At 33.6% G+C, this 15,784-nt stretch overlaps 1 protein-coding gene across 1 annotated transcript; it reads left to right on the forward strand.

The window, feature by feature from the left end:
* The first annotated feature begins 8,628 nt into the window (after nucleotides 1-8,628).
* LOC137655890 (uncharacterized) lies at nucleotides 8,629-14,764 on the forward strand. The gene is made up of 2 exons (XM_068390114.1): nucleotides 8,629-9,131; nucleotides 9,596-14,764. Exon 2 carries the CDS (start codon nucleotides 10,613-10,615, stop codon nucleotides 13,907-13,909), a length of 3,297 nt encoding a protein of 1,098 aa, XP_068246215.1. The 5' UTR covers nucleotides 8,629-9,131; nucleotides 9,596-10,612; the 3' UTR covers nucleotides 13,910-14,764.
* Nucleotides 14,765-15,784: the final 1,020 nt, after the last annotated feature.

Consider the following 15,784-nt stretch of genomic DNA (forward strand, 5'->3'; position numbering starts at 1 on the left):
TTGATTAACTATACTATATTGATGATATTTCAAAATTCCTCAGTGTTGATTGAATAGTCAATTCAACCAGCAGAGATGAACAGAGGCTTATTGAGTAAAATAAATTCGGTACTTCAACGAAAGTAGAATAAAATAGATAAATAGATGAAAATGAGTAACATGAATATTCTGAGAAAAAGACAAAAGTAAGTGAATTAATATTTATTCGTCAAAAACGGTTTCGTTTCTCAATTGAAAAAAAAAGAAAAAAAAGGGGGGGGGGGGGATATTTCATGAATATTCTTTTTCCAGCAACTCTTATTTGGAGATTTATGTATATCAAGTTACCTGGTAATTCTATGAAGGAAGTCGAGGTTAAAACAAAGTAAACCAAGTTTTGATACTTTTAATTTAAAATGAATAGACTATATGTAACGTTAAAATATTTGCTATCAAATATTCTGGATAGGTTGCAAAAATTATTACGTTTTAACGAAACAATAAGTTTTTCTCGTAATTTTGTACCGTTTGAACGGGTTATGTTAACGGAGTGATTGATTTCATAGCTATTATGGAATTCCTGGTGATAATAATAAAAAGTGGTTCCACGTATTTAGCTCATAATCTCTTTATAATATCCCAAACCCCATGGTCCATAATTAACTAGATAAGAAAGTTACTGAACGTCTTTTTACAGAAATGAAATATTAGGGAGTAGTGATATAGAAAATAAAATATTGTATAGATGTACCATTTTAGGTGGTATATCTTATCGTGCTGGGCGGTATATTATACCGTGCTAGGAGGAATATTTTACCGTTCTGGGCGGTATATAACCGTTCGAGGAGATATATCATAACAATCCATTTTTGGTAACGGTTTTACTCGTATAAGCCAATGAGCAGCTTGAAGTAATGATATCATTAGGCGTGGAAGAAATGCTTCACCCCCCCCCCCCCACCCCCTTGCCCCTCAAATCTTGTTGAAGTCACTGTCAAAGTTGCAAATGAAAATGGACCACTTTTCATAAGTTTTTGTTAAGCAAACCTTCTTGTCATTGGAAGTACTCTTTTTCAACACAAAGACAACCACAAGTGCACATGAACTTCAGCATTTGTCAATTTAAAACACTCAAATAGATCACATAAAGATAGGAAAAATACTCATTAAAAACCTAGAAAATTATAGAGATGCAGATATCGGTATTGATCCACAGATCCTCATTGCCACACTGAAATTAAAACTGAAAGCATCCAGCTTAAAGGTACATAGTATACGTAGGTTTGATACTATTAAGCTTTTAAATGAGGAGCACAAAGAAACATTTGCAATTGAACGAAGGAACCCATTTGCAGTCTTAGAGACTTGAAGAGACAAAGAACAGTCAATTGATGAAAAATGGTGTAATGTTAAGAACATATCTCAACAGTTGCTAGTGAAGTCTTGGTACGAAGATCAAATTTTTTTGTTGAAAGTTTTCAAGGAAATATTGAAAATTGCAAAGTAGAGCATGCAAAGTATTCCAATATTGATAGTAAGGTCAAAAGAAAAACAGGCGTGACTGGAGAAAATATTTAGACACTAAAGCAGACGAGGCTGATAAAACTATGAATTCAGGAAGTCGCTATGTTGTAAGAGTGGGTCCTGGAACCTTTTACGAAATCTCTCTTTAGAATCGGGGTATGACAATGAAACAATCTCCAATACATTTGAGAGAGAGAGAGAAAAAAAAAACTCAGAAAGATATTGCGAGTTAAATGGCAGGACAAGATTATGAATGAAACTATACGAGAGATTACCCGTGTGCCATATGTGAATGAGATTAGAATGAGGGGTAGATGGAGATGATTTGGGGATGCTCTTTGCAGTCCCCAAGAGAGATTGGCTCTCAAAATGTCCAGTGGGACTCAACAAGGCACTAGAAAAGTTGAAAGGCCTAGGCCTATATGTCTGAGGACTATGAAGTGTGAAGAAGGAGATGGTAAATGGTCAAGTATTAAATTAAAAGCTCAAGCTATAGACGCCTGACGAAATCTAACCGTGGCCCTTTGCGTCAATAGGCTTAGGAGGAGATAATGATGATGATGAATTTAATTTTTTAATGATATTAAGGGTATGATTATAATCGAAATTATAGAATAAAGTTGATGAAGTTTTGGGCAATTAATTCTGTAGATGATAAATCACAAAAAACAATTATATATATATATATATATATATATATATATATATATATATATATATATATATATATATATATATATATGTGTGTGTGTGTGTGTGTGTATATTATGAAAACATAAAAGCATGATAATAAATTACGCATTCCATGATCTTTTTAGTTTAACTTTGAAAGACATTCAGTATGTTTTGTATTTAAAAAAACAAATAATAATAATAATGAATATAGACTATTTGCTTGTACCTAAAAAAAGAAACCTGTATATGTAATAACTATAGTTTCTGAGCAATCTATCAGACATAAATAAATGTAATTTATAATGTTGAAGGATATGTAACGGATCCTCACTCATTCTTCCCCTTGGTTGATTAGACTGGATAAAGTCTATTGGGGGTACAGATATCTATGGTTATCTTCGGATACGTCCCTGATTATACACGAGATCTTCGGATAGTCGTTGCAGGGGTTAGATCCATGTGATACCTGACCGTAATTCTCTTGTAATATCACTCGCAGAAATATTATACAGTAGGAAGCTGCCAAAGGGAACTTCCATCAGGACGACATGGCTCGAGCCTAGAAATAAGGAATATAGATTATTTGATATAAACAAAAAAAGGCAATACATCCAATTACTTCAGTTTCTGAGCAAATTACCAAATAGAAAGAAATGTGATTTTTATTATCAAGGAATTACCATTATTGATTATTACTCGCTAAGCTACAATCTTAGTTGGAAAAGGAGGATGCTATAATCCTGGGGGCTCTAGCAGGGAAAATAGCCCAGTGAGGAAAGGAAACAGGAAAATTAAATAATTTAAGAACAGTAACAACTTTTGAATAAATATTTCCTATATGAACTGTAAAAACTTTAACAAAACAAGTGGAAGAGAAATAAGATAAAACAGTGTGCCGAGTGTACCCTCAAGCAGGAGAGCTATACCCTAAAACAGTGGAAGACATTGGCACAGAGGCTATGACACTACCCAAGACTAGAGAAAAATGGTTTGAAAAGGTGCTTACCATAGCTAAAGGGTGTCTTCTGCCCTTACCAAGAGGAAAGTGGCAACTGAACAATTATAGGGCAATAGTTAACCCTTTGAGACAAAAAAAGAGTTATTTGGTAATCTCAGTGTTGTCAGGTGTATGAGGACATGGAGGAATATAAAAAGACTAGCTAGACTATTCAGTGTATTTGTAGGCAAAGGGAATGTAAACTGTAACCAGAGCGAAGAATCCAATGTAACACTCTCTGGCCAGTTAAAGGACCTTATAACTCTCTAGCGGTAGTATCTGAACCGGTAGCTGGTCTCCTGGCCACCCTACTCCCCAGATTATTTGCTTTAACCTAAAAAATAAGGCATTATATAAAAAAACCTAAGTTTCTAAGCAATTTATCAGAATTTATCAGGCAAAAAAAAAAATCTTAATAATATGGAATTTTATTTGCTTCAACCTAAAAAAAAAGAAGCTAATATACCTACTTACTTAAATTTCTGAGTAATCTATCACGCAGAAAAGAGTAATTCCTGATAATATGGAACATATATTGTTTGCTTCCTTATGATAAGAAACCCGTTTACCGGATCAATAATATTTCTTGGCTATTTATCGAATATATATATATATATATATATATATATATATATATATATATATATATATATATATATATATATATATATATATATATATATATATGTATATATATATATGTATATATATATATATATATATATATATATATATATATATATATATATATATATATATATATATATATATATATATATATATATATACATATATATATATATATATATATATATATATATATATATATATATATATATATATATATATATATATATATATATATATATATATATAAAGGCGTGCAAAGTAATAACCTCTGAATTCATAAACATCACTATTTGATGTAAAATGATTTCAAACACCAATTCTGATATTTAGGAATCTTCTTGTAATAGAAGAGACTACTACATCTAAGCCTGATAACTACCAATCTCTTATTGAAAAACCTTCCTTGTAACCTTCCCCTTCCCCAGCTATTGATATGGATCCTAATGGTTCTTAATATCTGTTCAGAGAGTGCTCACTTCGATGCGCCTCTGTGGTGATACTAACAAATAGTGTTTCCTTTTCCCTTCATGAAAATAAGTGATAGCTTTTGGAATTATGGAATCTGTATCGAGCTTTACTTGCTCAGCTAACTCAGCGAATACATGGGAAATCCAATACCAGTTGTTGGCAGAATCAAAAACTCTCTCTCTCTCTCTCTCTCTCTCTCTCTCTCTCTCTCTCTCTCTCTCTCTCTCTCTCTCTCTCTCATCCATTAACAGGCATTAACGATTATTGCAAATTCCATCGTTGTCATCATTATAGTAGAATTGATACCATTTTTATAACAACAAAAAAGTATTTTGAAATAAATACTAAGTAACTTTATACGCTCTTCTTTTCCTTTACTCAATGTTCCTTTTGGTTTTAAGCTACTATCAAAGAGGGTCATGCAATGTCTGATGATGACTCAGCAAATAGCTCAATGAGGCTTCCGCTAATCCCTTATCACCAATAGTTTGCCAGGTCGGAACGTTACCAATACACTCCCATAGAGAAAAGGGAGGCTCATTAACACATCAATCGTGTGATTTTTTAAGTTTATTTGACATTGTTATGGAAGTAATCATCACCATCTCCTCCTACGCCTATTGACGCTAAGGGCCTTGGTTAGATTTCGCCTGTCGTCTAGATTTAGAGTTTTCAATTCAATACTTCTCCATTTATCATCTCCTACTTCGCGCTTCGTAGTCCTTGTAGTAATATGATGAAATACATAATACTAACAATGGACTCCGTTTTACTATACCTGTTTTATTAGCTATATATATATATATATATATATATATATATATATATATATATATATATATATATATATATATATATATATACATATATATATATATATATATATATATATATATATATATATATATATATATATATGTATATATATATATATATATATATATATATATATATATATATATATATATATATATATATATATATATATATATATATATATATATATATATATATAATCAATGAGCACTGAATTGGATATCAGCTTTTTCCATCCTGTACCAACCGTTTGTCACACAATTGTACATAATTCCTTTTGTATATAATATGCTTGTATATTCGCTCTTCCCTCGCACTCAAACGAACATGCAAATTCATGTCTGCTGTTTTGCTCTGAACATTGTCTGTCTCTCGAACATGTTATGTCCTGTTGCCTTGAGGTTTTGTATATAAAGAAGAGTGTTCCTTAATATATAACTCAGTTGATTGTTTTTTTTTTTCTAAAAAAAAAAACAATCAACTGAGTTATATATTAAGGAACACTCTTCTTTATATACAAAACCTCAAGGCAACAGGACATAACATGTTCGAGAGACAGACAATGTTCAGAGCAAAACAGCAGACATGAATTTGCATGTTCGTTTGAGTGCGAGGGAAGAGCGAATATACAAGCATATTATATACAAAAGGAATTATGTACAATTGTGTGACACACGGTTGGTGCAATCCTCATAACTCGATAATATGACCTTCTCCAATTCCATAGGCAACTGAATGACTAGTTTTTATGTTAGTGTATATATATATATATATATATATATATATATATATATATATATATATATATATATATATATATATATATATATATATATATATATGTTTGTGCGTGCGTGTGTACGCATGACCTTATTATTTTTAATATTTTCATTCTTATTAACCGAATTTAAACCACAGTTTTTGTGCTGAATAGAAAAAAAAAACCAGGGTTAAGACCTAAAGAGTTGAAGAAAAGTCGCAAACTATAAGAGTAAAAAAAAAAGGTTTCAGATACCTGGGGTCTTTTTTTTTTAAGCCTACATGGGTACCTACGGAAAAAAATGTAATATAAAGAAACAACCGGAAAAGGACATCAAGTGAAGTGAAAAACAAAAACAAAAGCATAATCCCACAAAGTTATTTTTTTACAGTGAAAAACTTTTCCATAGATTTCATTGTCTAAACGTCCAATTAACCTCTGAACTTCTGCCTAGTGCTCGACAAGAATAAAGATAACCCTTTCAGGCAACCCGACGAGGAAAGGCCTCATTTGTTAGCAAGAATTATAGGTGTTCTACTTTGGAACATACATACATATTTCTAAAACATGATTTTCTTTCCACTCTGCAGTACTTCACTCATATATTAGTTAAATCTCCTTGCGGAAATAGATGGAGAATTTAGGAATAGTCTCACTTTTATTATCCGCCAAAAATTATCAGGAAGACTGAGGAAGTCTACAAAAATGGCAAAAGGTAACTATTGGCAACTAATTATCAGGAATGAACAAAAGGGCTAATTGGTCATTATTGGCCACATATTATGGGAATCTCTAAATAAAAGACAAGATATCGTAATTAGCGATAAATTATTAGAAAGTCTACAAAAAATAAAAGACTAACAGTTATTATTGGCGTCAAATTACTAGGAGGAATAAGGAACTCTACAGGAAGGGCAAAGGAAATTATCAACCACAAATTACTAGGAAATGTACAAAAAGGGTATTAGTTCATTATTGGCCAAACATCAGGATATCTCCAAAAAAGACAAGAGGATATGAATTGCAGCAAATTATCAGGAACTCAAAAAAGAAAAGTGAAATAGCGTTATCAGCCACATATTATATGGAAGACTCAGTATGTCTACTGAAAGGAAAAAAGGTAGTTATTGGACACAAATCATGAGGAAGTGCACAAATAGGGTGACAGAATATCGGGAAGTTTAAAGAAAGTTCAAATGATTATTATTCGCCTCAAATTATCCAGAGGTCTACAGCAAGGACAAAAGGATGTTTGGGAAAATTTATCAGGAAATCTATAAACATGCAAAAGGTCATTATTGGTTACGAATTATCAGGAAATGTATAAAAAGGGCTTTAGGTTATTTTTAGCCACACATTATCAAAGACGTGTACAGAAAAGGAAATGTGCGCATCGAGTAAAAAAGATCAGCGTTAACAATGAATTATCAGGATGACTACATGAAGGAAAAAATGCTATTATTGTCCACTAGTTATCGTGGTAGATGGTAGCCTATATTGTACATTATAATCCATGATTCAAGGAAACCAGTAAAGAATAAGATCAAACCTGAGAAGGAACTTAACATTTAGATAAATTTTAATGCGTGATGTGTATTAATCTTTACTGTTTGTTGATTATAGATAAAAACATTAATATTTCTTAATACATTTAAATGCAGGTTCTATTATCAATCTCTTTTCACCCTATCAGACATTTAAACTCTGTAAAAGATAATTTTAAAGATATAAAACGTCAATAATAATGTACCAACCCACAGGCAAAAAAATTCATAAAAGTAATTCAAAGAGACTTGGATAAAACTGATGAGATTCTCTTCTTTCAACTATAAATGTATTTGTCAAAAAGTGAGTACACATTCATGGAGTTCTTAATATAAATTCCTTAAGTTAATCATCAAATGACTATTGAATGAGTGCTCTCACAATTATTTAATACATATCTAGGTTTGGGCATTTATGGAGACTACATCATCGGGAGAACAAATATAAGTTCTGTTAACATTATAATGAAAACTACAGGTTTCGTAGATTTCGAGGCCTGGGCACAAACGAGAATGACGTTAGCCATTATTCGTGGATCTCTTCAAACTCATTAAAAGCGTATTGGGCCAGGGTGGCGTGATCTATGTGTGCCCTGTGTGTGTGTGGGGGTGGGGGGGGGTTCCTGGGTATGGGTCCCCTCTACAAATAGGAGTCATTGACCAACAGTCTCCTGGGTGTAGCCTCCTCCCCCCTTCCCTGCAACGACAAAGTTGAATACAGAAAAAGGACATAATCATCAGGTATGAGGCCCCAGACTCCCAGAGTCCCCTGATGTGCCAGTCAAAGCTGACTCTATGTCCAATACTCAAACGAAGGCAGCAGAAGTCATCGACATGACCCCAATGGTTTAGTGCTTCATCTATTTGTGACAAATGCCCCCCCCCCCCCCCCTTTCCAAGTTAAAGTTTCTCCTGGAACTGTGGTAGGTCCCAAAAAAGAATTATTAAAAATTTTACTTTTAATTTAAGCTCCAACAATATCGAAGTGTCAAAAGCATAGTTTACTTTACTCGATACTAATAAAAATTAACAAAACCCCGAACGTGACTATTCTGCTGTATTTCGCTTTGAGTAAGAAGCAGTGAAAATTAAGGATAGCCAAATACACCCTCTGTAATTCGCAATAGAGTATCTGGATTCTGCTATGGAAAGTATTCTACTGAAGGTGTTGAAAATGATGTAAAATTATTACATCACTTATGTTTTTCTTCTATTTATCATTGTTCTTATATAATGCGTTCTTAAAGGTTTAATATTTGGTTTAATTATTGTTAATTTGAATAATGTAATCATTAGTATAATTTAGTAAATTTAATTGAGTTTTTCTATGTTTACTTCGAGCTTATAAAGGGAATATGTAATTATATTTTCGTTGTGACGGTAAACACCTTTTAAGTCTCGAAGGTATAACAACTGTTAACGAGCAGTTACTACTGTTTGTTTTTGTTTTCCGAGGAAAGGAAACGCTGAGCAGCTGAGACAGTCGTAGTGAAGTCCGTTTGGAAAATTCGTACCAGTCAGTTAGTTGGTTTGGTTGGTGGAATCAACATAGAGCCGGTTGCTTTTCTTTCAAGCTCGACGGTTATATTAATAATGGACGGCTAATTACAACGAACTGTGCCCAAATCACCGCTCCTGCTCAAGTCTTGCCAGCAACGAAGACATGTCTCTTACCATCTTAGACACAGGATATACTTCCTTTATTGCCGAACTTCCGAGGTGCCGATAAGGCTTTAAGGTACGTCACAACGAAATGATGGGTGTCTATTTCTAAAGTGATCCTAGCCTTCTTATCATTTCACCAATGGAAATGATTGCACACTTATTTGCAAACTTGCTTAATAGTCCTGAATTTAATCGTAATATTTACTGATTCATATTAACATATCTTATTAAACTAAATATATACCTATTGAAGCATAAAAAACTACATAATAATTTGTAAGTAATTTGTTTTATCTTCGGATACTATTCGTTTTATTTAACATCTCGAAAATCTAATTTCTAGGATCAGCTTCATGGAAGTAATGTTCCTATATATAAATATAAGTTTTTGAAGGATCCTTTAACTCTAATTCTTTATTTTATTTTTCGAGATGTGTTTATGCTAATTTAGGTTTTTGCAGTTGTTACCCCCTTGTCGTTACTATTTAAGTTTATTATTATTAGGGGGTAATAGAATGTTTGTTTGTTTTTCTTCAGGGCTCTCTTGAAGTTGCGGGAAATTGGGAAGGACCGAAACTTTCACCCCCTTGTCGTTACCCTTTGACACAAGGTCGGTCCTCCTAAGGATACTCTCAAACGATTTTTATAGTTACCCAAACCGAACATCCTTTCAAGAAATTTAGAAATATTTAACCTAAATTAAAAAAAAAACTATTCTGAAACCTTTAATTAAATTTAAGAGTTTTATTTTGTTTGAGTTTTATTACTAAAATTTCCTGTATAGATAACTTTTTTCAAGATGGCGACCGTGACAGGATTGCAAATAAGGAGTTCGGTTTGGTTGCTTGGTTTGGATGAGAGTAGGAGTGGTTTTTGGGCTTGTTCTGTATTTGAAATTTTCTTATTCTATTTTGTACTGTTCATTTTTGTCGTCAACATTTTCTTGGATGACATTGACTGATCTGTGGTTGTTATGAAATTGGCAGTCTTTGGACATTCATATGTTTCTGATCTCGAAAGGAGATTTGAGGGATCAGAAATAAAAATTGATAATGTGAAATTTGAAGTGTCATTTTTTGGTTGGAGAGGTGCCACATTTTCCATCTTTCTTAACAATACTAGTCTTTTAGATCCTTTGGTATCTTATAATCCTGACTATTTAATTGTATATCTGGGAGGTAATGACTTAAAAGCTGACATAGACTTATCCTTAGTCAAAGAAAATTGCAGAGCATTTTATATCTTAGTTCGTGAAAAACTACCAAATACTTGCCATATTGCCTCGCAAGTAGAGCTGAGGTTTCATGTAAACAGGAATAGGTTTGATGCCCCTCTTACAGAACACTATAAATTACTTAGACGCTATTTCAATAAGTTTGTACTAGGTTTAAAGTGTAAAGATTTTCTGTTTAGGGTGGAAAGCCAGGGGAGATTAGATAACCAGAGGTTGTATAGAGATTCGGTACATTTAAATACAGTAGGTTTAAATCATCTATTTAAATTGATGAAAGATTGTTTGAGGTTTTGTTACAGAAAAAATAAAAGTTTGTAATCATGTCTAATTTGTCTCTTTTAATCAATAGTCGGAAATATATCCGAGGACAAGTGACAAAGTATTATAACAATAAGATTTCACTCCAAACTAAAACCACCTCTGAGAAACATGTCCTCAAAGCTAAGTTTAAATCGTATCTTGATGACTTGAGGGACCATGATAGCAAAATTCAAGCCTTGATATGGCAAGAAGAAGAAAGTAGTGATAAACTTACAGTGGAATTGGCGAATTGTGAATCTTATATTGATAAACTCAATGAAATGTTAGCCTTCCTTGAAGATACTGTCTCTTTCACTTCTAGTACCTTAGATGCTGCAAGGAGTTTGCTTAAGAGTCCTACTGCTCCCCTTCCTACTTTCAGTAGCACTGAAGGGGAAAATATAAACAAATTCTTAACAGAATTTGAGGATACCACAGGCTCCTTTCAGCTTAAGGATAGGGATAAGTTGTTGTTGTTAAAGCAACAAGTTTCGGGGCGTGCTTCCGTTTTGTTGAGTTCACTTGAAGTGGATAAACAGACTTATAATGATGCCAAGGAACTTTTGTTAGCAGCTTTGGCTTCTGGTTCGCTGCAGAAATTCAATACTATTAAACAAATAGCAGAGATGAGATTAACGTACAGCACAGATCCATTTTCCTATATTAGTCAGATGAAAAACTGTATTGAATCTGTTAAGTTGCAAAAAATTGAAACTAATGACTTTTTGAATTATTTCTTTTGGCAAGGTTTGAATGATACTTTCAAAAATCAGTTGACTATCATAACAAATAAGACCAGACCTTCATTGGATGAAATAAAGGATAAATTTTTTGAGGCAGCAGAACGATATTCATTAGCTACCCAGAATTTCCTTTCAAAGAATCATTCTAAAGGTTTTAATATCAAATCTTCAACAACAAATTTGGCTACTAATGTCAATTTTAGCAAGACTAACGGGCCTTCAGTTAAGTGTACTTTATGTGCTTTAGACAAGGAAAGAGACTCTTCTCATCCTATCTATAAGTGTAAGTATTATGATAGTCCAAAGGCCAAAGTTGACAAATTGAAGGAAATTGGAGGATGTTTAAAGTGCGCTAAAGCCAATCATTCCACCGAGTCTTGTAATTTTGTTTTTCGAAAGAAATGTTTTCATTGTGGAAAATGGCATTTTACCTATCTGTGTATAAATGGAAATGAAGAAAGGAGTTTACTGGTTGTCACCAATAAAATCGAAGCAACCCCTGTTACCTCTCAGAGTCAAAAAGTGTCCAAAAAAGGGAAAAACTGTAAATCTGCTCCCAAAGAGGAGGTTTCTAGTGGCATGATTCTATCAGTAGGTGCTTTACGGACTACCAGTACAGAGTCAATTTTGCCTACTTTTACTTGTTACCTAAGTAACCGGGTCGAGATTAGGTGTCTTGTAGACAGTGGTTGCCAGACTAATTTTATTACGGAAGCTGTAGCCAATACTAGTAATCTCAAGGTGTTAAAAGAAAGGGTACATTTGACTGTTAACGGTTTTAACTCGAGTAAGCAGTATGTAACTAAGCTTGTGGAAGTAGAGGTAGAGATAGGTAAGGAAAGGTTCAAGATTGAAGCCCTTTGTGTACCATCTATTGATATAAATTTGAAACTTCCACAGCTTTCTAGGATTACAACTGCGTTTATTGAGAAAGGCTATGTCTTGGCAGACAATCAATTGTTAAACCATCAGGAGGAGATCAATAACATTGATTTCATATTAGGTACAAATTCTATGTATTGTCTTTTGAGCTCAATGGTAAATTTTGGTCAGCCGATTCCCTCTGTCTATAGTCAATGTGCTCTAGGGGTTATGCTATTGGGTAATCTGCAGAACACTATTTCTAATTTGAAATACTTACCTGATTTAAATTATGCCTCATACAATGGTAATAATTCGGACATTTCTACTTATTTGTCTGTAGAGTCTTCTGTTGTCTATGTAGGCTTTGGTTCAAGCATCTTGTGTGATGATTCAAACTTTATGGAAGAGGAGGTAACTCTTGATGTTGAATCAAATTTTGCAGTGTTGAAAGATGATGGAAGTATTTCGGAGACTGAATTGAATAAAGCTGCAAACGAAGTTCTCATGAAATATGATGAGAAGAAGGTATTAAACTATGACCAATTAGAATTCGAAAACTGCTCTTCAGAGGTCAATGATCAACTTGTTAGATTTGCTTTGAATCATTCTGTTCGTACTGAAAAGGGCAGGATATCCATGCCTCTTTTATGGAACAGTAAAGTATCTCATCTTCTTGGTAGGAATTACAATCTTGCTAAAGCTGTGCTAAAATCTAACTTAAAAAAGTTAAGAAAGAATGAGCTTCATTTACATTTGATGGATGATGCCATTATAGAACAAGAACAACTTGGTATAATACAGAGGATTCCAAATTTGGATCAGTATATGGAGGAACATCCTGAGCATAGTTTCTTACCGCACATGGGTGTGTTTAAACTAAACAGGGAGACCACTAAGTGTAGAGTAGTTTTTCTCTCGAATATTTGTGAAAAAGATTTGTCTAAGCCAGCTACTGTTAGTCATAATCAGAGTATACATTCTGGACCTTGTTTAAACCAAAAGATTGCTTCAGCTCTTTTACACCTGAGATTTGGGTCTAAGCTTCTATGCTTTGACATCCGGAAAGCTTTTAACCAAATAGAGCTGAATCCCTCTGATCAGAATAAATTACTATTTCTTTGGTATCGTAATGTAAAGAAAGGAGATTTTTCTCTTGTGGGGTATAAGAATGTGCGATTGAGTTTTGGATTACGATGTTCACCAACAATTTTGATGTTGAGTTTATACAAGATTTTGGTCCTGGATACTGAAGGGAATTCTGAGGAGGTTGTATGTTTGAAAAGGTTGATTTATCAATTATTTTATATGGATAATGGTGCTTTCACTTGTAGTGATTCATCAACTTTGAAATGGGCTTATCAGTTATTGCCATCTATTTTTGAGCCCTATAAGATGGAATTACAACAAATTGTTACTAATGATAGTTCACTTCAGGAGGATATTGATGCTGGTCTGGAAAACAAAACTGACAGTAAAGTTAAACTTTTAGGCTTGCAGTGGCATAGGCAAGATGATATATTGTCAACTAGACCGATTGCTCTTGAGGGATCAGCCAATACAAAACGTTTAATTCTCAGGTCGATAGCCTCTAATTTTGATTTATATAATTTCAATGGACCAGTTTTTAACAGATCTAGAGTTTTTATGCATGGCTTACAGTGTGACAAATCACTTGGATGGGATGATCCATTGTCACAAGAGCGAATGTAAGAGTGGAACTGTATTTCAAGACAAGCTAATGCAGCTCCAGAAATTATGGTAGAACGGTTTGTAGGGGAAAGAGATGCATCTTATAGGATACTAGCTTGTGTTGATGCAAGTAGTCTCATGTATGGAGCCGTACTTTATATTGAGAATATAGATACAGGTAAGGTTAGTTTTGTATTGGCCAAAAACAGAATTGTGAACACAAATTTGAAGACTAAATCAATCCCTTCCTTGGAGTTGCAGGCTATTAGTTTAGGTACAGAGATGCTTATGGAACTTTATAAAGAACTGTCTGGTCCTGCATGTGTCATTCCCATTAATATTAAAGCACTGACTTTGTATTCTGATAGTTTGGTAGCGTTAACTTGGGTAAATTCCTATGCTAGTAAACTGGATAAAATGCAGGGAAAATCCAATTTTATATTGAATAGGTTACATCGTATAAATCAGCTTTGTGAAATCTTCCCTGTGAACTTTACCTTCACAAGTGGGCAGAATAATCCTGGGGATTGCATAACTAGATGTTTATCATACAAACAACTCAAGAAAACTAACTATTTCTCAGGACCACAAATTCAGTCAAGTGATGTAGCAATAAGTCAAAATGTACTGAGTTTCACCATCCCGAATCCTTTATTCAAGATCAATGATGATAATGTTGAAAGCAAAGACGTTGGTAGTTATAATATACAGTGCAATAAGCTTTCCATATCATCTGAATATCTAGTTTCTCCAAACAGATATTCTGACTTTCGCCATTTAGTGGCTGTAATTGCTAGGGTTCTGAGATGTTGGAATAAGTGGAAGGCTCGCACAAAGTTGAACAGACCAACTTGTAAGGATTTGATGGTTATTGAATCTGGGTATTACAAAGAGGCTGTTATGCACATAATTTTGAAAGATCAGCTTGTCTATTTCCCTGAAGTCTTTGATTATTTTGGGTCTGATTTGAAAAGGGTCAAGAACATACCCAATCTTGTCAGTCAGCTTAATGTTTATCCTGATCAGGTTGGAATTCTGAGGGTGAGAAGCAAATGTGATCGGTGGAAAGAGGGTGAAAGATGCTATTTCCCTATTCTTTTGCACAAGCATAGTGAGTTAACAAAGTTGATAATTCTTGATTTGCATGTAAGGCTGAAACATGCTGGATGTTATTCACTTTTAGCAGAGCTGCGGAAAGAGTTTTGGATACCTCACTATTTCTCAGTTGTTAAAAATGTCCTTAAGGATTGTGTTACGTGCAAAAGGTATAATGGTCGTTCTGTTAAACTGAATCAGTCCCCATATCGTGATGTTAGATTGCATCCTTCTGAGATTCCTTTTGGGTATGTGTACATAGATTACTTTGGTCCTTATACTGTTAAACAGGAACTTAGAAAGCTAAAAGTGTGGGTTCTTTGCCTTACCTGTATGTTTACTCGAGCAGTCAATTTGAAGATTTGCGTGGATATGTCTGTTAAAGAATTCCTTCGTTCTTTTATGCTTCACACGTTTGATTATGGATTGCCACAGTTTTGTGTAAGTGACTTAGGCACACAGATAGTAGCAGGAGGTAACATCATAATGGATTTTCTTAAAGATCCTGAAACCCAGAGGCATTTTGATGAGGCTGGTGTACAATCGATAAAATTTGATCGGTATTTTAAAGGCTGCAGTCAGATGGGTTCTTTGGTAGAGATATGTATAAAGATGGTCAAACATTTGATAAATAAGTCCATTGGTACAAATGTTTTAGAATTTAGAGATTTTGAATTTGTTGTTAGTCAAACTTGTCACTTGGTGAATAAGCGACCAATTGCTTTTAAAGAGGCATTAAGGGATTCGAGCAACGAGCCTGTTCCTCACCCTATCACTCCGGAAAGACTTATTCATGGCTAT

This window comes from Palaemon carinicauda, chromosome 16, assembly GCF_036898095.1.
Source record: "Palaemon carinicauda isolate YSFRI2023 chromosome 16, ASM3689809v2, whole genome shotgun sequence".
Classification (NCBI taxonomy): Eukaryota; Metazoa; Arthropoda; class Malacostraca; order Decapoda; family Palaemonidae; genus Palaemon; species Palaemon carinicauda.